Raw genomic sequence first — 24,831 nt, forward strand, 5'->3', positions numbered from 1 at the left:
TTGGGGTGAGGGTTGTTCCTGGCGCACTGGGATGGAGGTGGTCCCTGGCGCACTGGGATGGGGGTGGTTCCTGGTGCGTGCCGGTGGGGGTTGGGGTGAGGGTTGTCCCTGGCGCACTGGGATGGGGGTGGTCCCTGGTGCGTGGCGGTGGGGGTTGGGGTGGGGGTGGGGGTGGAGGGGAGCTGGCCCCGCACCCGTGTAATGACTCAGCTCCTTCCTCTTCTTGCGGCGCCAGTAGATCCAGAGGCTGAAGCACATCAGGATGACCCAGCAGGCCCCGCCAATGCCCGCGATGAAGGCCGGCTGCTTCACCACGTCTGTGATCTGCTCGGCCAGGCTCACGTTCTCCCCACTGCTGATAGGCACCGAGCCCTGGTCCAGGGCAGGCTCTGCGGTGGGTACAGGTGGCAAAGGCAAGGCAGTGAGAGGGCGTCTGCATGGCCCGCTGGGGCTGCAGGACTCACCTGCCTGTAGGGCAGAGGAGGGCAGCTGGCACATGTGCCCCTTCATGCCACAACCCCCCTCACGTGGCCAGTGGCTCTGCTGCAACCCCATGAACGCTGCCGGTGCCCATGTCACACACCCCAGCACCCCTGCAGCCAGCATCCCTCTGACCCTGGCAGGCACTGAGCCCCGACACCCATGGCAGAGACTTCCCCTCCCTGCCTGCCCTGCCCGCAGTCTGCTGAGCTCCAAGCAGTCAGCGCCCCGGCAGCGTGTCCAGACAGAGCCGTCTCACCCTCACTCCAGTGCCTTGCTGCCCCTCACCGCGCATGGGCAGTGCCCAGCTCAGCACAGCACTGCAACGACTCCAGACCTGCAAAGCCTGGGCAGGGAGGGGTGCAAAGGGAGGTCCAGGGGCGAGAGCCGCCACGTGCCCGCTCTGCCGGGCGCACTCACTGATCTGGATGGTGACGGGCGCGCTCCTCACTCCTACGCCGGCGCTGGTGACAGCAGCCACCTCAGTGCGGTACAGCACCCCGGGCACCAGCCCCTGCAGCACCGTTGAGTGCACCGTGCCCTCTACGCTCCTGTTGATGTGGAAGCGACTCTCGTTCCCCAGGCACCAGATCTGCCAGGGAGAAGACTCCGGTTACCCGTGGCTTCGGGGATGACACAGAGCAGCGCCCCCACCCCCCCATCCCTCCCCGGTGCCTGGCATTGGCCCTGCCAGAGCATGCAGGCAGTGCGGGACTTGCCAGTGGGGTCGAACCCTCCCGGCAGCACCTGTGCCCGGCACATTGGATGCACTTGGTGCCCGCCCCCTGCAGTGCCACCTTACCCGGTAATCCTGGATGATGCCGTTCTGCTCGCCAGCGGGGGGCGGCTCCCACGACACGCTGATGCTGGTGCTGTTGCCCACTGTTACCACGGAAACCGCCTGAGGGGGGGCACTGGGGGCTGGGAGGGAGGAAAGAGGGTTTAGTGCTAAGCGCTGAGGGGGAGCTGCCCCCTGCGGCAGCACTCCCCTCCCCCGGGACGGGGCTTGGCACTGGCGCCAAGGGGACCGGCCAACTGTGAGCACTATGCCTGGCCCCCAGAGCCTCCTGCGGGCCCCTGGACCTGGAAGGAGAGGGTGGGAACTCTGCACATGCCCAGGGAGCCGGCAGCACCAGGGGAGGACAGCAAGCCCTGCTCCTAGCCCAGGCTCCTGGGCCACGGCTCTGATGAGCCACTGGGCGCCAACACCCTGTCGGCAGAGGCTGGGGAGAGAGCCCGTCCCAGAGCATGGCCACTGGCTCCATGACAGGCACTAGGCAGCCACAGCCCATGGCAGGTAGGCATTATGGGACAGCCCGTCCATGGGGCAGGCAGGTCAGCGTTATGCCCAGATGCACGTCACACTCCTCCCCTCACAGCAGCGCCGGACCCCCCAGCCTTCCCTCCCCCTGTGCTCAGCGCCGGGCTCCTCTGCCCGAGGAAGCCAGGGAGCGCCAGCTGGGCAGACGTTCATGAGGATCCCGGCCCCTCCCTGCAGACGGCTCCATCGCTGGCCCACGGCACGGCAGCTGCCTGGGGAGAGGCCGGCCCTGCACTGGGGCCGAGCTCTGAGCGGGGGCTGCCACCCCCCACTGACCTTCCTCGGGCGTGCGCACCACCAGCACCTCGCTGTCCAGGCCCTGGAACTCGTCGAAGTAGGGGCGGAGCTTGATCTCGTATTCCTGGCCCTTGTGCAGCTCCAGCAGCACGGCGCTGCGCTGGGGCGGCGCCGGCACGTCCTGCACCAGCCAGGCGCTGCCCCGCGGGCGGTACAGCACCCGGTAGCCCTGGATGAACTGGGCCTGGCGATTCACCTGGGGAGGGGGGACCAAGCCACGGGACAGCATTGGGGAGCGCTCGCCCGTGGCCCCAACATGGCCCCCAGCCTCTGGAGAGCTGGAACCGGGCTGCTCCGCATACTCTGCAGTCCCACCCCATCCACTGCACTGCCCCCCTCCCTCCCGACTGACACACCTCCACCTATGCCACCCACTAGCCTCCCCATGCCCTCTGCACCGCCCCTGCCCCTCCAGGGCCCTGCTGCCCCCACCCCCTCCCTGTACGCCACCCACCATCCACAATGCCCTGGCTCGCCCACCCAGCTCTCTCTACACTTCCATGCTCGCCTCCACCTCACCACCCCTGGGCCAAACCGGAGCCGGTACTCACAGTCCAGGACACCTGGATGGTGGTCGAGGTGAGGATGACGGGCTCCTGCAGCTGTACCACGACCTGGCCGAGCTCGCGCTGCACCTGCCGGTGATCCACCCCCTGCCTGGTGGGGCTGACGTCTGCCAACAAACCCAGCGTGAGTGCGGTGCCTGGAGTCACCCCACTGCACAGGGCAGAGGACAGAGGCACAGGCTCGGGCACAGGTGCCCCACAAGCCAGCCATTGGGCTGGGAACATAACTGTCTCCAGGTGCCCACTAGGCTCTACTGCCCAGGGAGCCTGCAGGGACGGCCAGGAGCTCCTGCCCTCTGCTGGGGCCGCTGTACCAATGGCAAGAGCTGGCTCCTGCCTCTCGGCTGCCTGGACACTCACCATTGCCCTGTGCTTCTGGAGCAGAGCCCGCAGGGCGGGCCTAGGGGAGACCTCAGGGGGCTTGGGCTGGGCCCCAAAGCACAGTGCAGGTGCTGATGAGGGAGGCGGGGGCCAAGCAGCCTCTGCATCAGGACAGGTCATGACACTCGGAGCAAGGCTGCTGGGGCACTGTGCTCGGGAAGAGGAAAGGCTCTCCCCGCTGGCCTGGGGCAACAGAAACCCGGGCAGCCTTCGGGTGTCCTTCCATCCAGCCCCTGCTCTGCTCCATGGCCAGGCCTGGGAGACCCCAACCCAGCCCAGCCCCAGGCCAACCCAGTCCATTGCCCTCCTCTTGGACCTTGCCCACCCCCCGACTGAGACCCCTGGGCCCTGCCCATCCCCCCATGAGAACCCCTTGGCTCTGCCCATCCCCGCCTTCTGCTCAGCCCCCCAGGGTGGCCTTGGAGCCCCCGGCCCGTGCTTTGCCCTGTGCCCAGGCTGCCTCACCTTGCGTGCGCACCGGCTCCGAGACGGGGCTGGGGTCGCTCAGCCCGTAGGCGTTGGCGGCGCGGATGAGGAAGAGGTAGATGGTGTTGGGGTTCAGGCCGTTCACCGTGTGCTTCTCCACCCGCACGTTATCGGCCACGGTCTGCCAGGTGCTGCCTGCGGACTGGCTGCAATGGGCCATGGGGAGAGGGGTGAGACACAGCCAGGTCATCTGCCACTTCCCTGAGCCCCGGGCAGGGATGGGCAGTGCCCGGGTCTGGCCCGGCCCAGGGGGGCGGCAGCAGCCAGGGCTCGCCACGTGAGGGCGATTCCAGAGTCCAGCAGGCCCAATGGTGCCAGGGCCCAGCACAGAGGGACTACGGAGCTGAGACCCAGCCTGGGCCAGGGCAGGGGCAGGGGCACTTGGCCCCTCTCTCACCTAACTCCTCTTGGGTTACCAGCACTGCCTGCTCCAAGTGTGAGCCCTGAGCCTGCTACCAGCCATGAGCCCCCGGTGTCACTGGCTTCACCCCTGACTCCCCCATCAGCCTGTGGGCGATGCCGCCCCGGCTGCCATCCCCTCCATGCTGACTGGGCCTGCCAGGAAGGGGCTCCTCCAGCCAGCGAGAGATGGGGGGTGGGATAGGGTCGGGCAGGGAGACCAGGAGCACTCAGGGTGGGTTTGTGTTCCCAGCCCAGGCCCCCTGCCCCATCCCAAAGCTGGCACTCTCTGGGCCCCCCACGTTTTTGTTTTTTGGGGCCTCTCTGGTGGGTGCCCTGGGCAGCAGCGCGTGAGGTGTTACCTGAATGCTTCAATGATGTATGTGGTAGTTGCAGCACCCCCTCTCTGGGGGCTCGGCTTCCAGACCAGGGTCACGCTGTTCTTGGTGACATCAGTGACCAGCGGCACTGAGGGGGGCCCCGGGAGGTGGCCTGGCTCGGAGAGCTGCACCTGGAGGTCAGCCCCAGTCTCTAGAGAAGGACAGATTGACAGACTGACAGTGAGCTCCAGGGAGGCACCGAGTCCAGCCCGGGCGTGTGCTCCCAGACCTGATTCCAGCTCCCAGACCTGGTTCCGGCCAGCAAATTCAGAGCTTTTCACTGCTGCAAACTCAGCCTGTGTTGGCACTGCCAACTCCACCACCCGTGAGCTGAGCTGGGCTGCCACAACCGCTACCTCTGGTGCACGAGGCCAAGGGGGACATGGCAGGGGAGAGGCACAGGGCCAGGCCAGCTGCTTGTGCTGCGCCCATTTTGTGGGCGAGGGACGCCAGTTTCCAGGCCTGCCAGTGCAGCGCGGCTCACCAGCAGTCCATCCCCATGCAGCGCTGGCACTGCAGTTCTGCTCTTGAAGCTCAGCACACGGGCAGGGCCCACTCCCTCGCCAGCGCTCGGTGATGTGTCCCAGGAGGAGCCAAAGGGAACGTGGGCTCAGAGCTTCCTGCAGTGGAGGAGACTTTACACCCATCTGAACCATAGGCGCCGACTCTGCGGGTGCTCCGGGGCTGGAGCACCCATGGGGAAAAATTGGTGGGTGCTCTGCACCCACCGGCAGCTCCCTGCCCGCCCCCCACCCAGCTCACCTCCACCTCCGCTCCTCCCCTGAGCGCGCTGCGTGCCCGCTTTTTCCCCCTAGCTCCGAGCGCTTGCGGCTGGGAGAGAGGGGGGAGGAGGGGGAACGTGGAGCACTTGGGGAAGAGGTGGGGCCGGGGCAGGGATTTGGGGAAGGGGTCCAATAGGGGCAGGGAGAGGGCGGAGTTGGGGCGGGGACTTTGGGGAAGGGGTTGCCATGGGGGTGGGGCAGGGAAAGGGTGGAGTCGGGGCGGGACGGCGCGAGCAGCGCCGGGGAAAGTTGGCACCTATGATTTGAGCACAGCTGCAGGCTAAGGGCTGCTGGAACAGCAGTACAGATGCCCACCCAGAGGGTGTGCCTGGGGTTGGGGAGCAGGGGAAGCCGGCGTGTCTGTAACTCATGTCAGTGAGTGGCACGTGCAGCAATGGCGGTGGGATGTTGGCGCTGGGTCCAAAGCTCTGGAGGGATGCGGTGCCTATGCCTGCAGACCTGGCGCTCCCCGGGTTTGCTCACTGAGCGGCCTGTTTGCTCCTCAAAAAACCTGTCTTGAAGAACAGACAGTTCCTGCCCCAGCCATAACAACCGAGCCCGAAGGCTCGGGTTCGGTCCAGGCACTTGGCTCGCAGGGGCCAGGCGGCCGCGGCCACGTGCAGACCGACCCCCCACCTTCTAGGGCCCTGGGCGGGGCCCGCAGACCGGGGACCCCGTGTGGCAGTTACCTGCCCTGCCGGCTGTCCCGTGCAGGGGATGCAGCTCGCCAAGCAAGGCCAGCGCTAAGCTCTCCCGTGAGCAACTCTGAGCTATGCACAGGCAAGGCACCCACAGTGACAGCTGCAGGCCTAGGCAGGCCCAGGGAGGCCCATGGGCATTGACCAAAGGGGTTAGAGCCAATCGATCATCCTGTCTGAGCTCCCTCACAGCACAGGCCAGCGAGCCTCCCGCATTGCTCCTGCGTCCAGCCAAACAAGCACCTTCCCGCCCGGTGTAACCAGCAGGGACCAGCTCCTGCCCTGAGCCCCTGCTAGCGCAGCTATTGGGTGTGTCTGGGCCACTCGCCCCCACTCCCTGCTCCCATCCCCCTGACCTGCCCCTAGCGCAGCTGCTGTGTGTGTCTGGGCCCCCACTCGCCCCCACTCCCTGCTCCCAGCCCCCTGACCTGCCCCGACCCGACATTGCAGGGCCCAGCAGAACCAGTCCGTTACTGACCTTGCACCGCCAGGGCCCCACTCCATGTTGTCTCCCCCGTCGAGCTGGTAGCGACACAGACGTACAGCCCAGAGTCCATCACCTGCGCACACAAAGGGGAGCCAGTGAGTAGTGCAGCTGCCATGGGTGAGTCCCTGGCCGGGATGGGACACCGTCTGCACACCCAGAGGATGCCGTGCACGAGGCTCCGTTCTTGGGTCCCTTTGTAGTGCCGGGATTGCTGACACCCTCCCCCCCCGCCCACCATGCCCTCGGGGCCAGCCAGGCTGCAGCCTGGGGAGGAGTTCTCTGGGGAAGGCATCCGGCTCTCCATGAGAGGAGCTGAGTTTCCACCGGCCGGATCGGCAGCCGGGTGCACGTTTCCTTGGGAGAGACGAAACTGCAACAGCCACCCCAAGCTGTGTAACAGAGCCTGGTCCTGGCCGGGTTTCCGCTCAGATGGGAGCAGCTCCAGGAGGGCAGGTGGCCCGTGTGTCTGGGCATTGCTGCCCCTCCTGCACTGCCCCGCAAGGGGCAGAGGGCTGCCAGGGGGTATAACTCAGGGGGTCAGCGAGAGGGGCCTGGGCCTCGGGGAGTGACGCTCATGGATCGTGGCTGAGGGCTGTCATACACACAGCATGAGCTGGGCAGGGAGGGTCAGAGCCGCAAGCTCCCTGGGGCGGCACGGGGCTGAGCGCAGCGATGGAGTGAGCCAGTGTCTGAGCCCTTCCCGCAATGCTGTGCCATTTCGAGATCCCCGTGACAATAAATGGCACATCAGTGTCCAGGGACTTCTCAGCCTGAGTTTCAGGGAATGCCTGCCTGCTGGAGGTGCCAGGGCCTGGCACAGCCCAGCCTGCTATCCGCAGTGATCCCCTGGCACTGCTCTCACCGGGATGCCACCGCATGGCACTGCCACGCACACTCCATACTGCTGGAGCCAGGAGGGCTGCAGGGTATGGGGAGTTCCACTGGCAGAGCAAGGCCTGGGGCAATGTCCTCTGAGCAGGGCAGAGGGTGGCTGCAGACAGGCTGTGCAGAGAGCGTTGGGGGAGCCCGGCCGGGGAGGCAGCAGGCCTGGGGGACAGGAGGGCAGCATGCACCGGGGGGACACTTTAACGTGCCCGTCAGGTGGGGCTGTCCGTGTGGCAGGAGCTGCCCCACTTTTCCCCACGAAGCGGCATGGCCTGAGGAGGTGGCCGTCCCCGGGGACCATTAACTCATGCTAGCCCTGCTAGCCGCCTGACAGCTCTCATTGCTTCCTGGGCACAGAGCCACAACTGCTATCCACCGATGCTATTAGGTGCGCCGGGAGCCGGCAGATGCATTAACCTCCTGACTCGCACACAACGGCGGCCCAAAGCGAATGTGAAATAGTTCGCTCCCCGCTGACGCCTGCCATCAATTTTTAAAGCACTGTTTAGCGTGAGCTGTGTGTTTTGATAAGTAATTTATGAATAACCTCCACTTTACCCCGGCGCCGCGTCTGACTCCGCCGCGCCAGGCTGCAGACGCGCCTAGCCTGCCTCCAGACCAGGGGGAGGATCGCAGCTCCCACAGCACCCCAGTCGTGCCCACCCAGCAGCCCTGCACAAGATAGCGCCTGACGCCCACCTCCCGGAGACAGGAGCCGGCCTGCTCACTGCTGTTATCATGGTTGAATGCCCCTTCCCATCAGGTGAGCAGGGCCCCATGGTACCAGGTACCCTGCCCTCCCCATCTGAGTGTAGGGAAGGCTGCAACAGGTGTGGTTAACAGACAGGTGAGGGTGGGAGAGGGAGGGCGTGGCAGCACAATGTGGCTACATCAGGAGGTGCACAGCCGGGGGACTCAGCACCCATGGGGAGCAGGGTGTTCTTTGGAATGAGGTCCGGTCCCAAATGGCATTTAGTGCCTGGAACCAGTAGTGCAGTCAGCCAGCCTGCACCCCTGCTAGGGGCCCCCAGCGCTCCCCGCAGAGAGCTGCTGTTCCCAAGGGTGCTCGGGGCTCTTCGTTCTGCTCCACCACCCCCCGCCAATTCTGCTCTTTAAAAATAAACGATGGGTGCATGCATGGACACACAGGTGTACACGCTCACACACACATGTGCTTGTGTGCACACCCACACCCACTTTAAGACTCTACTGCTGCGTAATTCGCGCACACACGGGAAAAAAAACCCACTGCTCTCCCCCTTTCCCCCCACCCAGCCCACTGCCTCAGTTCAAACGCTGCCCACGCAGAGGAAGTGCCATCCCTTACGGCCAAGCCCCCAGAGCTGAGCGGGACCTTGTCTCCACGGGAGAGCGGCACCACCTTAAGTGCCGATGTGATTTCAAGCTTATGTAGTCCAACTGGTGCAAGGTTAGGTGGACGTCTAACCCTGGGTTAGTTTAAGTCAACTAGGATGGAGTTAGGCCTGGGGCCAGATTTTGAGAAGTGTTTAAGCGTTCCTCAGCTTCGTGTTACAAGGCCTAAGTGACTTAGGAGTCTGAGGGCATGTCTACACCACACGCTATGGCTCTGCACTTAACAGGGATGCGCTGCAGCGCTGGGCTGTAGATCCTTCCTACATCGATGGAAGGGGTTTTTCTATGGATGCAGGTAAACCAATGGAAGCACCGAGGTGAGGGCTACCTGAGGTGAGGCATCCACACTGAGGGTGAGGGCTACCTGCCTGTGGTGCTCAGGGCACAAAACTCTTGTAGCTGGGCCGACCAAAGTTTTAGGTGTAGACTAGGCGTAAGTCTCATTTTCAAAATGACTTAGGACTTGCCTAGACATCAAACGCTGCAACAGAGAGGCCCTAGCTGGGTGGACTCCAGGGTCAGGACAGTTTAACTGGGTCGCTCAGGGGTGTGGGTTTATACTGACCTAATTTCAGCCCATTTCAGATTGTAAGTCTCATTGAAAGTCAACGGGATTTGGGCTCTTAGGTCACTCACGCTTTGCAGTGCTAAGCAACACCAAAACACCTTCACAAATGTAGGCCTTTGCACACAAACACTGCACCTGTGCAACTGTACTGGGAGAGCAAAGGTGGTAGCAGCCTCTCCTCCATCCCCAGGTGTATACAGTTCTCAGGGGATAAAGGTGCTCTGTCCCATTGCTGCTGTTCCAGCACAGGGAGGAGAATAAGTGATCCTGGAAGAAGACCCCTTTACCGTGAGGTTTCTGGCATGACTATAAAGGCTTGCTGTAGTTACACCGACCAGCCCGGTAGAACAGCGCTCGGGGGTTAGTTCCCGTTGCTCGAGGAGCAGTAGAAGTCACTCCTCTAGCAGAAGGAGTGTGCTCCCAGGGGTCAGCCCAGTGTCGCTGGACCCAGACACTGGCTGGACTCTCCTGCGCAGGGCGGGCTCAGGGACGCTCCTGTTCCCTGGATCTGCCGAAGGTGCACACCCCATGTTGCTCTGCCTGTTCCTGCCAGCCTAGCCAGTTTGGGGACCCCTCCGCCTCCATCTGACTCTCTCCTGGGGTATTTCACAGGTGGAACCAGTGCTGTAAACAACAGAGCCCAGGCCAGTCCACCTGACTGAGGAGCGTGGCAGTCTGGCAAGACAGGTGAGGAAATCAATGTTTCTTCCCCTTCCAGTAAAGCAGCGTCCATCTCCTCCCGCCCGCTATGGTCCAGGGCAGTGACGGGTCGCGACCCTGATTCAGTTCAAACAGTGACGCTGAGTGCAACTAACGAGCCAGCGATTCCAGGAGTAAGCACCCAGCACACCAAGGTACTCAGTCACTAGAAATAAACATGACCCTCCAAAGCTGTGGTGAACAAAGGACCTGCTTTCCCCTTGCCTGCCCTTGGGCAGCCATGGACACTAGTGCACGGGTGTGAAACGCTGCCCAATGGGAGCAGCAGCATTTCACGCCCGTGGTGCACAAGGGCAGGGCAATCGGGAATCGGGTCCAATAAGCCCGTACCACGAGAGGCCAACCTAACAAACCCATCCCTGCAGGGAGCAAGACCTGGCTAGCCCTGGCATCACACTGGCTTCCTGCACTAGGCGCAGCTCCAACCCTGCCCTCTGCCCTCCAACCCTGTCCCGGCTCAGCCCTGGGGCTCCCCTCTCCCAGAGCCGCCTCTGCCCGGGGCAGCAGCACTGGCACCGCGGCAGGATTTCCCTGCCCACTCCAGCTCCACACCCGTCCCTCGCACCTCACACCAGCGGGGGGACCAGGGGAGCCTGGAAAAGCCAGTGAGATGCAGTGGCCGTCAAGGTCAATTTGGGAGGGGATCCCAGGGGCTTTTGGAGGTGTGGGGAGAAGCGTGGAAGGGTTCATTGCCCAGCCCCCTGCCCCAGCCTGTCCCCATCGTGCCCCCCTCCCCTGTCTGTGTCTGAGCCAGGCTGCCAGGGCAATGGGGAGAGCCCGGGGAGATGCTTGGCTCCCCTGGCCCAGCAGCTGGGTGGGGGACATGCTGTCCCGTCCTCCTGCTCCTGCTGCTAACACTGCCTGTGTTGCTGCTGCCTTGATTTCTGCAGTCCCTTCCCTTCCAGCCAAGCACTTGGTAGTCTGTCCTCTGCTCACCCCCCTTGGCATCCCCACACGGGAAGCCTCTGGCCCTTGCTGTCAGGGCTCTTTGTAACTTAGCTCCCACCTACCTCCCTGCTCACTTCCTGCCTTACGGGTCCCCTCCTTTCCCTCGGCCTTCTGCTCCTGGATTCCTGCCTTCATTTCTGCTGTCCCGCTATGTCCGGCCCAGCCCCCTGTCCCCGATTCGGCTCCTGTCTGTTACACTCGTTCCTTTCTCTCCTGGTGGCTTGCGTTGGCAAGGCCGGCTGGGCCAGCGGTCTGGACCCTCGCACACGACTTAGGAGACCTGCACCCAAGTCCTTGCTCTACCCCAGAGACTGCGTGGCCTCGAGCAAGTCACTTAGGGCCAGATTTGTAAAGGTATTTAGGCGCCTAGTGGGATTTTCCAAAGCGCCTAACTCCCACTGATTTCAATCTGCCTCGCCTGGTCCCGGAATACCTATCAAAATCTGGCCCTCCGGCTCTGTTCTTCAGCTGCCACGCGTGCAGTGAGTATAAAGCACTTTGCGGCCACACAGGGATTCAGGGACCTGCACCGTGAGACCTGCTAGGGCACCTCTACGAATAACTGCACTGCGGTCTTACCAAGAAGGGGGAGTCAATTTAAAGCAGAATGCAGCCCGGAAAGCTGTACTATGCCAAGTGGACCAATGCACGCAGCAGATTAAATAATCCAGTGTACCTGCATCATGCCGTGGGGCTGTTAAAAAATGTCATCAACAGAACATCCCAGGACAAAACTGAAAGGCCCAGTAAAGTGGCAGCAGCTTACCTGCACGTTTGTGATCTGCAGAGTCCCGTTGTCTAACAGGCTGACCCTGGGGTCCCTGCCCACAACCTGCTGCCCGTCTTTCAGCCACTGGATGCTAGGTAGTGGGTTCCCTGTCACATGACATTGCAGCTGGGCTGTAGCATCCGCGGCCAGCGTCTGATTGGCCGGCCCTCGGCGGATGATTGGCGGGATGCGGTCGGATGTCACTTAAGGGGAAAAGCCCAGAGCAGGTGTTAGCGGCTCTCCTGGCCTGCGTCAAGGGCAGAAAACACCCAGCCCTGCTATAAAAGGACCACGTCCTGTACCATGCCCCCTCCCCCAGGTTAGCCGGCCCCACCACGGCAGTGCGACAGCCTCTGAACAGCCCCTCAGCAGGTGCCACATGGGCAGCAGAGAGCAAACTCCATGTCCCTCATCCGGTCATGGTGCCTACCCCGCCCCGAGGAGCCAGCCTGGCCCATTGGGAGAGGGCAGAGACCCAGGCCCGTATGATCCTTGCGCTGTCTGCTGAGGCTCCCCCATGGGCCCAGGAGCGTCCGTTTGGTGGCAGGGCTGCTGCAGTAAGAAGCCCACCCAGCCCAGCCCCCCAGAGACCCTGCCTCTGGGATGGCAATATGAGACTCCCCAAGCAGCCCCAAACTTGCCCCACATAGACCTGCCCCTCCCAGCACAAGGGAGCTTCCACTGAGGCCCCTCCCGTGGGCAGCACCGCGACACCCTCTCCCCCCGGAGGCCCCTCCCGTGGACAGCACCGCGACACCCCCTCCTCCCCCGAGGCCCATCCCGTGGGCAGCACCGCGACACCCCCTCCCCCCCGAGGCCTCTCCCATGGGAAGCACCATGACACCCCCTCTCCCCCTGAGGCCCCTGCCAATGGCTCTCCTTTGACGGCACTAGGCACCCGATGCTCCCAAGGGGTAGCTAAACTGTTCCGCTCTCTGGAGCACCAGCCTTCCTCTGAAGAGGGCAATGGGCACAGCCGACCCCAGGTGCCCCATCTCCCTGAGCTACTGCCCCGTGGGTGGCTCTGAGCCTCTCCCCACACGCACCCCTAGCGCTGCACCCTGCTGACAGCTCCGCTCTCACCTTCCTTTGCTGGCCTGTCTGTGATCCATAAATCAGGGGGCCAATTAGAAACAGGCATTTGTGGTGGACGCAGAGGCCTTGGAGCTCAGGCTGTGCTGATTGGGCTGCAGGGGAGGGCATGGGGCAGCTGAGCCGGAGTGCCACGGCAGCAATGTGCCAGCCCCAGGGGAAGGGGGAGCGTGTTGTGCCAGCAGCCACAGCTGGCAGCCAGAGAGCAAGTACACAACGCAGATAGCTAGATGATGGGTGCCAGGCCACAGAGACCCAGAGTGCAGAGATTGGGGAAGAGACTGGGAGGTGGCTTCATCTCCTCGGCCCCTCCTATGCTGGGAAAGTGACCAGTGGGGGACCACGGCTAACAGGGGATCTGGGAATTGGCTTCAGACACCACAGCGGAGTGGCAGGCCCCATCTGGCCTGGAGCACACAGGACAGGAAGAGCTGGCACAGACAGAGACGGGAACCCAGCACCTGGTTCCAGTGTCGTCATTTACCCTCACACACCACGTGCGAGACGCAGGACACACCCCATGCCCGTGGGCCCAAGGCAGCCCAGGAGTGCGAGAGCTGGCTGGAGGGCAGGGTCACCCGCTCACTCAGCAGGCTGTGGGTCAAGTCTTCCACACCAGAGCACATCCGTTGTCGGTAGCGGGGAGGCCCAAGGTGCAGCACGGGCAGCAGAGAGGAGGGTTATTAGTCGCCAGCCCTCGCAGGACTCTTGTCAAGCTGTCAGATTGGGCTGGCTTTGGGCTGGCAGTGCTGCCCCACAACGTGGCTGCCAGGAGCCAGGGCGCAGAGAGGCCTGTGGGCACCGTATCTTGTGGGGCAGGCCAGCGTGAGGGGCAAAGGGAGGCCTGTCTGGTGAGACCTAAGGCAAGCATTTCATTAGCATAAAAACCTACAACTAGCTTAGAAGCTGTAAACAAGACACCTGAGTGTTCAAAGTCATGTAGAGAACTCCCAGGCTAAGAGGGACAAATTCCAGCCTACATGCATAAGATGTGGAAAAAGTCATAACCCAAGAGATGATGCATGTGCAGCCAGAGGTGTGCAGTGTAATAAATGTATAAAATATGGACATTTTGGAGCTGTTTGCCGCACCAAAGTAGTCAGGGAGTTGACTCATATTACACACAATTCAGAGCCTTTGTTTTTGGGATCTCTCACTTGTGATGACACAAAGCCTGTCTGGAGAGTGAAACTAAATATTCCCGGCAAGACTATTGACTTTAAAATTGACTCTGGAGCAGACATCACAGTCATCTCAGAAGGGAACCCCTCCCAGAGCTGAAGTCACCTCACACTGCTTTGACTAGCCCTGGATGGGCCAGTTCACCACAGAAACAACTTACAAAGACTAAAGCTTTGCATTCAGAGTGTATGTGATGAACGGATGACAGACCAACAACCTTTTCAGCCGCAGTGTGGCAGCCATGATGGGCCTAGCAAGAAAGGCGGAAGAACTTGATTGAGAATTTGATGATATTGGACTTTTGAATGGAGATCCAGTACAAATCAGCTTGAGAGACAATGCTGGACCATACAATATACGAACACCTGTACCAGCCAGATCTTGGAAGAGACTAGCGGCAGATTTATGCAGATTCAGGGGACATCATTACCTGGTCGTTGTGGACTTTTTCAGTTATATAGAAATAATGTACTTGAAAGTCATAACGTGTCAGTGTGTTATTGAGAAACTGAAGTGCACTTTTGCTCACTTCTGTATTAGAGAATAACTGGTGATGGACAATGGAACATGATTCACCGCAGCAGAATTTATGTCATTCAGAAGGAAATATGATATTGATTATTCAGGATTAAACAAAGACTGTGAATGGCTATCCAACTACAGAAACAGTTTCTCCTCCCTTGGTGTTCACACCTCAACTGCTAGCAGAGCACCTCACCCTCCCTGATTGAACTAACCTCGTTATCTCCACACTGATATATACCTGCCTCTGGAGATTTCCATTACTTGCATCTGAAGAAGTGAGGTTCTTACCCACGAAAGCTTATGCTCCCAGTACTTCTGTTAGTCTCAAAGGTGCCACAGGACCCTCTGTTGCTTTTTACAGATTCAGACTAACACGGCTACCCCTCTGATACATGATATTGATCGTATTACTAGTAGTGAATGGAAAGCTGTACAGACAACCAAGAAAATCCTACAGCAGAAAGAGCCACTCCTTGCTCTTCTGAGTTACAGATCAACACCAATAGCATCTACTGGAATAGTCCAGCACAACTCCTGATGGGAAGACAACTCAGAAGTACTGTTCCAACTTTGGAAAAGAATCTGTCTCCACAGTGGCCACACATTAAGCCAAATTGGATAAAAAGCAAAAAGCCCACAAACACTTTTACAACAGACATCACTCATTTAGAGAACTGCCAGGTCTAGAACCTGGTGACCGTGTTTATGTCAAACCGGATGGAGAAAAAGGATGTCATGAAAAAAATAATTCATTGCCCAGATCATATGCGATTGAGACCAACAGTGGAGAGTTCAACAGAAACTGTTGACATCTAGTTTGCTCCTCAGACAGAACAATCCACAGAGCAAATTCTACAGCTGGCGGACACAAAACAAGAAGATGACTCAAGAATTCCAAACTGACCACAGCCAGCTGTTGTAACTACCGGACAAGCCAGATGTTATGTGTTTGGGTCCTGTAATTAAAAACCCCAGTACGATTTAGAGATCCTTAACAAACTGATACATTCTGAGCTTCGGAGACAGCATGATAATGTAAATATTGTAAACGGTAGGCATGTAGAACTTAAAGGGGGAGATGTAGTGGAATGCGACACTGTATTATACAGTTCAGCCACTAGACTTCACTGTGTGTATAATACCTTATTTAAGCAATCCTCAGCCATACCTGGCCCAGCATTAAAGGATCTGACGCTGAACACAGCTGAGGTGTAGAAGCGAGCTCTATGACCTATCCACATCTGGTACAGGGACATGACAGATGTGAACAGGGCTTGCCCCACCATGGCTTTGAGTCATTTGAGAATTTGCCTTTGTAGCCCTAATGCTGGGAGGTTTTCTGCGACGTGGCTTGTTTTATGCCGAAGCTGACAACGCCCCCCAGGAGCTAAACAACTCAACTCCAGTTCTGTCTGGCAGGAGCCAGCTGCACCAGAAACGCGGCTGTTGTTGTTCTAAACAGGATCGATGCTCATTTTTAAACAAGACTGAAGCGGGTGGCTCACATGTCATCGTCGCTCAGCGGCTGGCCTGATGGTCTCCAATCTGCATACTGGCTGGCAACCAGCATTCTGAGCCTCAGCCACTGGCCTGGCTGGCATTAGCAAACAGCTCAGCTAAAATGGCGGCAGCCACATGGGGCCACCTTCTAAACTCTGGGGGGCTTGGGGGTGTTAATCCTAATTTGGGAAATGTGGCTTTGGGGGCATAAATCAGTGTTCTGGGCCATGACGGTGACTGCCAGGGCCTCCGCTGGCAGAGATGCCAGCTCATTTCACATCAACTGCACAGACATGCACCAGAAAGTCATATCCCGGAATAGGACAAAAGAGCCAGTGATGGAACACAGCTGCTTCCCCCTCTGTGCTCTGTCTGCCTGATAAAGCGTCACAGTTCCTTTAAGAAGCTGGCATATTATCATCCGCAGAACAACTTGGCAGTCCACACGGAAGAGGAAGGACAGGTGCTGGGGAGTCCACAGGCTCCTCAGTGGGTGACGGAGCCAAAGAGACAGGGGATGAGAGGAAAATTAACACCATTCTGCCCTAATCTCATAGTCCAGTGACCAGGCTGCATTGGGTACTGGGCTAGAGCTGGGGCACAACGTCCTGGGGCGGCCTTTGGGCGTGAAACTCCTCACATGGGACTTGCCGCCCTTTGGAGTCTCCGTACGAGTCGTGCTCGGTTTCCTTCCATAAATGTTTAATAGGAAGGGTTTGAAATTGGTCTGAGGCTGATGGGCCAGAACAGTTTTTGTCAACAGATCATCTTTTACAAGCCACTGTTCAGCTCCAGGGAGGTTGGCAGAGAGGTGCACGTTGAGCAATCTGGGGCAAGGGACAGTGTTAGAAAAGAGTCGCATAGGACTAAGGGCCACTGTTTACTATTATGCTTCATAACATTTGTTCTCGTCTCTCCTGTGTAGGTTTTTATGCCGTGCTCCTACAGCCAGGGCTGGAGAATCAGCTCTTTGCCAGACACTCACAAGGAGGGATAGCTCAGTGGTTTGATCATTGGCTTTCTAAACCTAGGGTTATGAGCTCAATCCTTGAGGGGGCCATTTAGGGATCGAGTGGGGGGAATCTGTTAGGGGTGGTAGTTGGTCCTGCTGTGAAGGCAAGGGACTGGATTCAAGGTCCTTTCCAGTTCTATGAGATAGGTATATTGCAGAATGGCAGCTATCACCCACTGTTCTCAATGGGATTAGGACCACAGGCTGCCCTCAATTACAATGGGACATCTTGTTACAGCCTGTACGCCTATGCTCAGTCTTTTTACAAAACTATGATACATTTTGTACAAAGTATGCCTTATGAGGTATCAGTTGGAAACTCATAATCTGCTGAGCATTATTGTCTAGGTAAAATACATGTGGCGACATTGTATGTAAAATTATAAAATTCTCCTGTATGACACTGCTGTACTGTATGACATTGCTGAGACATGTTCCAAGTTTAAAAAACAGCCTCAGACCAGCCTCAAAAACAAAAGACTAGTCAACACCTCAGCCAGGTGCCAACAAAATCAAGTGGACTATCAGCTGGGTAAATGGCCATTCTTTGGCAAGAAGAAGAGTGTGAAAGAGATATTTACATTTTGGGGGGGGGGGGTTCCAGTGTGACAGACTAGCTGTTGCCTATACCCCTGCTGTAGATAATCCTCAAAGAGGAGAGAAAGGTATAAGAATAGAGGACGCTCTACACATACTACCTTTCTCCTCCATCCCTTTCTGCTCACGGCAGTATCAACGCCCGAAGAAACACTGAACTGGGGAGGGGTCCTGGCCTGGAGGCTTTCACCCAGTAAAGACTGCAAAGAGCAGGTGGTGAGAAAAGCCTTTGCTTTGAATTCATTTAGCTCACTAAGTTAGGTATTACCGTAGTTTGCATTTTATCTTCTTCTTTTGTAACCAACTCTGACTTTTATGCCTCATTACTTGTAATCACTTAAAATCTTCCTGCAGTTCATAAACTTGTTTTATTATTTTATCTAAACCAGTTTGTGCTTGGATTGAAGTGTTTGGGACCCTGCAGATGAGTAACAGGGTTTGTGCACATCATTTTCTATTAATGAAATGGCAGGCTTTCTATGAGCTTGTACCGAACAGCTGGAAAGAGCTGGGCAGTACAAGACACACATTTCAGGGGGCAAGTCTGGGAGTGGGACTTTGCTGGGGTCGCCCTGTAATGTAATTTATGAGTGATTAGCTGTAACACTCATATAATTCAGCTGGGAGTGATTTACATGCTAGAGGCTGTGTGTGAGCAGGCCAGGAGTGGTAGCTCCTACAGCGAGCAGTGTTAAAGGCACCCCAGGTTGGAGATTTCAGGGGAGACAGCTGTCCATCTGTCCAGATTATACCCTGGGCAATGTCACACATTTCCTTACAGCATGGGCAGGACGCTATTTACCCTAGTAAAACTGGCCCCTGCCTCTAAAGCCAAGCTGCCCTGAGTGCTGACGACAGGCTTGATGCTGGGAACAGGCCAAGGGGCACACTGGGAGGGGAGGGGAATCCAAGTCGCTGGGGGAAAGTGGGGACCAGGGAGGGACACTAGAGGTATGGGTGGGAGGGGTTAAAGGGAGACAGAGGGGGCAGGTGAGTACGAGAAGCTGAGGGAGACTGAGAGGAAAGGAAGGGCAAGGGAAGCCCAGGAGACAATGGGGAGAATGGGAGGGCAGATGGGAGAGGACAGAAGACTGGGTGTGGGAGGCTGGGTTTGATAGGGAAGGGCAGGTAGCCTGGTATTCCCCAGCCCAGCGGATGAGGGGGGAGAAGACTGGGTGGGGGAGGCTGGGTTTGATAGGGGAGGGCAGGTAGCCTGGTATTCCCCAGCCCAGCGGATAGAGGGGAGAAGACTGGGTGTGGGAGGCTGGGTTTGATAGGGGAGGGCAGGGTAGCCTGGTATTCCCCAGCCCAGTGGATGGGGGGAGAAGACTGGGTGGGGGAGGCTGGCTTTGCTAGGGGAGGGTAGGATAGCCTGGTGTTCCCCAGCCCAGTGGATGGGGGGAGAAGACTGGGTGTGGGAGGCTGGGTTTGATAGGGGAAGGCAGGGTAGCCTGGTACTCCCCAACCCAGCGGATGGGGTGGGGGAGCCCCCATTTGTGCAGAGACGGTAGGATTGTGAGCCTGAAAGGATCTCATGCAGGTTGGGAGGGTGGCTCGAAACACACCCAGCCTCCACCCCGGATAGAGCAGGGAGGGGCAGTGAGGGGAAGGGGGCGGGGCTTGTCTGGCCGTGGGGATGAGGCAGTGCAGTGCTTGGCGGGTGCCACCTCTTCGGGGCAGAGCCAAGGTTGTGGGTTGTGGTGTATGGGGGACGGGCGATGCACTGAGAGGGGCTCGGCTCCCCACGTCCTTGCTTTTGTGGGTCAGCATCAGGCATGCTGTGTGTGTAGCGACCTTCCCAATGCCCACAGAACGCTGCGCCCCTCATTCTCAGAGGGTCCCCAGCACCCACTGCCCCACACCCACACGGATGTGGTTTCAGGCATGACTAGCCATTGCAGATGCTTCAAATTTCAGGTGCCCGAACTGTGACGGGGCCTGCGGGCACTGGATTGTACACCTGGTCCTTAACTACCCCCATCACTGTTGTACCTGGGCACTCACAGTCGGTAAGCTCACATCACCCCTGGGAGGCAGGGAAGCGCTATCCCCCCGTTTTACAGAGGACCACTGACACAGAGAGACTAAGGCACTTGCCCAAGGTAACGCAGCAAATCAGTGGCAGGGCAGGGAACTGGCCCCAGCTCTCGCATGGCCCAGACTAGCTACTGAGCCACCTTTCCCTTCCACTATTGTTCCAAGAACTCATGGTGCTGTGACACCGATGCTACCCTGCCAGCTGTGTCCCTGCCCCTCTCCCTGCACGGATCACAGCTATCGGAGCACACGCTGCAAACATGGGAGGGTGAGGCAGTTAGGGTGTGAGCGAGGTAGGTCCCTCGGGGCAGTGGGAAGCCCATGTGGGGCCACAGTCACTCTAGGTGTCACTGTGAGAACAGGGCAAGGTGGGCAGGGAGGACCAAGTGCTGTCAAGAGTCAGAGGTGAACTGCAACCTGTCCTATGATCCCCCTGGGGTTACTCAGTGGCTGACCTTGAAGTGGGCTGGGTGGGTGCAGAGTCCAGTCAGGCCTACTCTCCCCTCACTCTGCTGCGAGTGTCACCATGGTGACGCCCATAAGGGGCAGCCTCCACAGCATTAACGATGACCCACCCCCACCCTAACTACCCCATCCAAGTAGAGACAAGCTTCCACCTCAGCCAGCACCCTAAAGATGTTCAGCTCAGCAGCCCAGGAGACTGCAGGAGCCGCCCATTATTTATGCCCCTAATTACTCTCCATTGCCTGGGAAGCAGTGGCTGGACAAAGAGCCCCGGAGAGTTCACCCAGAACTGAATTTGCCAGTAACAACCAGCAAAGAAAGTGCACGGGAGAAGGAGAACCAACTCCAGCCAAGGTGAAGGAGCTGGCGCAGACAGAAATCAGCTGGCAGCAGGCAGGCACCACACTCAGCATTGGCAAGGGGGCGGCTCACCGGCGTTTCCCTGGCCTCCTGCGCAGCAGACAAAGTGCCTGACAGCATCACTGGTGACGTGGGCGCAACGAGCAGGATGCTACAGGCCACAGCTGCGTCCTGCCCTGGCCTTGTGCTCTCATCTGGCAGAGGCCTGGCTCCCGGTTCCGGATTGTGACTCGCTAGGGCCGTGCCCTCTTGTTAACAGGCCCCTGGTCGGAACAGGCGCTCCACAAGATACAGACACAAGAAGTGTCACATAAAGGCCAGGGACGGCTCATCTGCCACTGCGGAGTGCTGTGCTGTCTAGCCACCCTCTCGCTGCAGGAAGCCATCTGTGCTGCGGAATTAGGATTCTGGGTTACACTCTCTTTGTCCAACAGTTGCCATTAATCACCTCGCCCTTGTCAGCTGGGCTGATGGATCAGGTGTTACCAGAAAACCCAAATCACCAGGGAGTGCAGGGAGGGAGCTCCCGTGCTGCCCAGCTCAGGGGAGAAATAAGGGAATACAAAGGCTTCCCTCTAGTAGGTACCATCTGCTGGGCGCTCACTGGCCTGCGTGCAAGGAGACTGGTGGGAAGCACAAAGGGGAGAAGCTGGTTTCCACACTGGCAGCCCCAGCAGAGGCCAGAGGCGTAACGTGCCATGGGGGCGAGCTGCCCTCTCGTATCGACAGATGGCTGCTCCAGCTCAGGATTGAGGCCTGGCTGTGGGCTAGTGCAAGGTCTCTGCACACGCTGGGCCCATGCCGCAACAGTGCAGAGCTGGGTTCAGGAAATGGTGCTGGGCCATCTGTGTCTCTCCTGGCTTTGCTGGGAATAGGTTTAACCATCTCGGTGGAGTTAAATCGATGACGCCCTCCTTAAGCGGACACAGGTGTATCAGTACATGTCGGGTCAAGAACCAGCAGAAGCTACGCTGGTGGCAAGCACAATTGTGCTGGTAATAATGGCATCCCCCTGCCAAGGATGAGTTTTCAGATCCATATCGATTCCTTGTGCAGACCGTGAGGTGAAGCCCTGAGGCGGCCGGCATTGAATGCAGCACCGCTCGCACCTTGGCATGCTGTGCTGTCAGCATGGCCTTTGGAGAGCCCAGCCCTCCGTCGGCATTTCCAAGCAGAGCTCCCACCAATGGGGTTTCAAAGTGACACTTGCTGCCCTTCAGGGATTGGTCCCCCAATTTAGGTTTAATTAAACAACCCAAACGAGCGAACAGCACTAACAGAATTCTTTTCAGTCCCTGCCTGTAACCTGGCCCCTGCGCTGTCTGTAACAACCAACGCAGCGCGGCGCTAGCGCCTGAGGATTGCCAAGGAAACTCACACAGGAACTGACAAAGCAGGACGCTGTCTGGGCTGTGCAGAGAGGAAGGCAAAGAGCATCGCTTGATATGGCCCCATCCATTATTGCACACACTGGCCGTGCCACCTGACAGCGTTTCACGGGAGAAGAGTTTGTTTGGACACAGCGCAGGATGCCAGCGGGAGGGGGCGGCGGGTGGGCAGGGGGGAGACAGGCTCCACAAAGGTGAGAAGGAAGCCTGCCTGTTCAGCTGGGTTTTTAACAAGAAACCCCTTAGAGAGAGGCAAGGATTTTATTTGCATAAAAGGAGAGTCTCGCTGCTAAGGACTTGCTCGAAGCCATGGTTCCTATAACACCTCCCGAGTCCTGGCTAATGCCAAGGAAACTCAGACAAATGAAATTCACAGCAGGAGAGTTCAGAGAAAATGCCAGAAAACTTCACAGGAACAAATTCCACTGGCAAAGCCGGGGCCGCAGCTCCCCAGGCAGGAGCTCCCATCCTCGCTGCTCAGACATTCCCGGGTTCTTTGCAGTTCCACAAGGGAACCAGCTGGGGGCCTGTGCAGGGCTGTGCCAGTCCCTCGGTCTGCACATGCTGGTCTGCGTCCTACCAAACCCCATTGCAATCCAGGGTCCCACCAAGCCTTTGTGAGCTGACAGCTGGGTTCCCACTGGAGATGGGCTGAGTGAGGGGTGACCACTGCAAACCTGGGGAGCCTGAACCACTGACCCAGCAGCTGCAGGAGCGACTGGCTCCCTCTCCAAGGGGAGAGCTACAGGACGGGCACCATCCCACTGTGGCTGGGGTGCCGGAGCTCTGCCGGCAGAACCCTGTCATACAGACGCAGCCCACGCCGATGGAAGGGGTTTTTCCGTCGGTGTAGGAACGCCACCTTCCCGAACGACAGAAGCATTCTTCTGTTGGTGTAGTGGAGGTGTGGTCGGATCTGGCCCTGCCGGGAGCCGGGCAGCCATGTTCGTCTCAGGACGAAAGAGCTGCAGCCACCTCACGGGAAATCCAGCAACAGGCCACTTCTTCCAGGCTCCTCTCTGACCCCTCCCCACATTGTCCCCACAGATCTTTCCCTGCCGTCTTCCTGTGCCCTGCACCAGACCCTTCCTCCCCCTGACCTACCCCTCGCTCATTCCCTGCACAGGGCGCCAGGCTGGCTGCTGTCCCAACGGGCCATAGCTGGTTAGGGTCCCGGGCACTCCGCTGTTCTGGGTGTCTGTGGTTCACACCCCAGGGCCCTGCTGGCACAGTCCCTGTGCGTACCTGGGCAGCTGGGAGGCTTAGAGCTCTCCACCCAGGTAGGAAACCTTAAAGCCTTGAGCCCCTGAAAATGCAGCCTGCAGGCTAAACTAACCAGCTGCTGAAACACAGCCCTGCGAGCCCGGGCAAGGGGCCGCGACGGGAGCGTGCTGCGGGTAAGGGGGCATGCTCCAAGGGGTTCAGCACTCAGGCTGTCCCCTGCCCAGCTCAGCAAGGTGGAGGAGATTCGGCTCCAACTGTCCAGAACCTGCCACCCGGACAGAGGGGCGGGGTTCAAATGGCACCTTGCCCAGACTCAGAGGGAGCACTACCGGACCATACCAGCTGCCAGCCTGAATGAACGAAGTTCACTGGAGCCCCCTTGCCAGGCTCCCCCCTGCGCTCTGCCGTTCCCTCACCAGCACCCTGGGAACTCAGCAAACGTTCCAGCGCTCATGGACGGAGATGCCACGCTCCCCCCACTTCTCCCCTAGAGCCAGCTCCACCCTGAGCTCCCGGGCCCACAGCCCCTCAGCTCTGCAATACACCAACCACACGACTCCAAGCTCCTACAAGGCAGTGAGCCGGCTGCAGGGCCTGTGCGTGACAGGCGGTTGTGCCCCTGGCCCCACTCCACAGTGCTTGGCCTGGGGACCACACCAAGGGCTCTCCCTGACCACGAAGGGCCTTACTGGAGCCTTTACGCTCACAAGAACTCACCATCCTCCACCTCCAGCAGGGCTTTGGCCAGGATGCTCCCCGCCACGCTGATGGCCTGGCACATGTAGTACCCGGAATCTGCTGTCTGCACCTCCGTGATGGTCATCTCGCCACTCGGGGACACGGAGAAGCGGCCCATGGGCTGAGGGGGCTGGCTGGGGAACAGCAGGATCTGCAGGGCAGACACAAGGGGAGAGCCCCAGACTCTCCACTTAGTGAGAGCCGAGGGCGGCCCGGAGGCATGGGGAGTACAGGGCCTCTGCAGAGAGCGGATGGGCTGATTTTGGTAGTGCCCCGCCCAGGGCCAGCCAAATTCAGGAAACAACACAGAGCCCAGCCCTCCCCAGACACTATGCAGGGCGGGCGGAGGGGCTGTTCATGACATCAGGCAGAGCTCCCTGCACCAGTGCCTAGACATACAGAGGATCTGGCACAGTCCCGCCAGCCCTGAGAGCGCGTGGCCAGGCCCCTCCCGCCAGCCCTCAGAGCGTGCAGCCAGGCCCACTCCATCTGGAAAGCACCTGGGTCTCACGTTTGTGGTGCCTTCCTCTTAACAAGGGAAGCATTCCCCAAGGAGAATGGCTGCTGGAGGGTGGGGATGCCTGCACCCCGCCCTCCCTCAGGGTTTCTGTTACTGGGTGAGGAGGGAGCTGTGTACAGCAGAAGGCCCTGGTGTGCCACAATCCCTGTCTGATGCCTCCTCTCCTCCTACCAAGCATGTGGGCAGAGAGAGGCTACATCACAGCACAGCACTTCTGGCCACGCCAGGCCCTGGGGCAGTTCTGGGCCTCTGCTGCAAACATGGAATCTGCTTGTAGACCCCGGCAAGGCCCTGCTGAGCAGAACGGAGTCGCCCTGCTCCACTGGCCAGGAGCTGTTGCAGGACCCCAGGGAGCATAGCATTGCCCTGTTTCAGTCCCTGAGGTCCGATCCCTTTGCCTCTCCAGCCTGGGCTCCGATATTCCCGGGCCAAGGTGCTGCCCTGTCCTCCGGGGCTTGGTTCATTCCTATGGGGTTCAGTGCTTACTGGCTCTGGTTTCAGGTTCCTGGGTCCCTGCACACTGACCCCCGCCCGGAGCGCTCCAGCCGAGAGCGCACTCACTCATGCGGTACGGTTCCCTCGGTTCTGTACGGCCAGTGGGCAAGGGGGAGCCCTGCATTCGTGGGCAAGGGCGGGGGGCCCCAGAAGGG

General features: G+C 59.2%; 1 protein-coding gene across 1 annotated transcript in view; it reads right to left on the minus strand.

The window, feature by feature from the left end:
• ROBO3 (roundabout guidance receptor 3) overlaps positions 1-24,831 on the minus strand; it is a 109,033-nt gene that overhangs the window by 12,647 nt on the left and 71,555 nt on the right. Inside the window, exons 8-17 of the mRNA XM_034754890.1 lie at positions 23,641-23,812; positions 11,539-11,744; positions 6,269-6,350; positions 4,293-4,461; positions 3,511-3,677; positions 2,650-2,771; positions 2,078-2,294; positions 1,283-1,401; positions 901-1,072; positions 195-389 (exon numbers count right to left, since the gene is read on the minus strand). Of these exons, the coding sequence (XP_034610781.1) occupies positions 195-389; positions 901-1,072; positions 1,283-1,401; positions 2,078-2,294; positions 2,650-2,771; positions 3,511-3,677; positions 4,293-4,461; positions 6,269-6,350; positions 11,539-11,744; positions 23,641-23,812 (1,621 nt within the window). The remainder of the gene's footprint in view (positions 1-194; positions 390-900; positions 1,073-1,282; positions 1,402-2,077; positions 2,295-2,649; positions 2,772-3,510; positions 3,678-4,292; positions 4,462-6,268; positions 6,351-11,538; positions 11,745-23,640; positions 23,813-24,831) is intronic.

This window comes from Trachemys scripta, chromosome 21 (assembly GCF_013100865.1).
Source record: "Trachemys scripta elegans isolate TJP31775 chromosome 21, CAS_Tse_1.0, whole genome shotgun sequence".
NCBI lineage: Eukaryota > Metazoa > Chordata > Testudines > Emydidae > Trachemys > Trachemys scripta.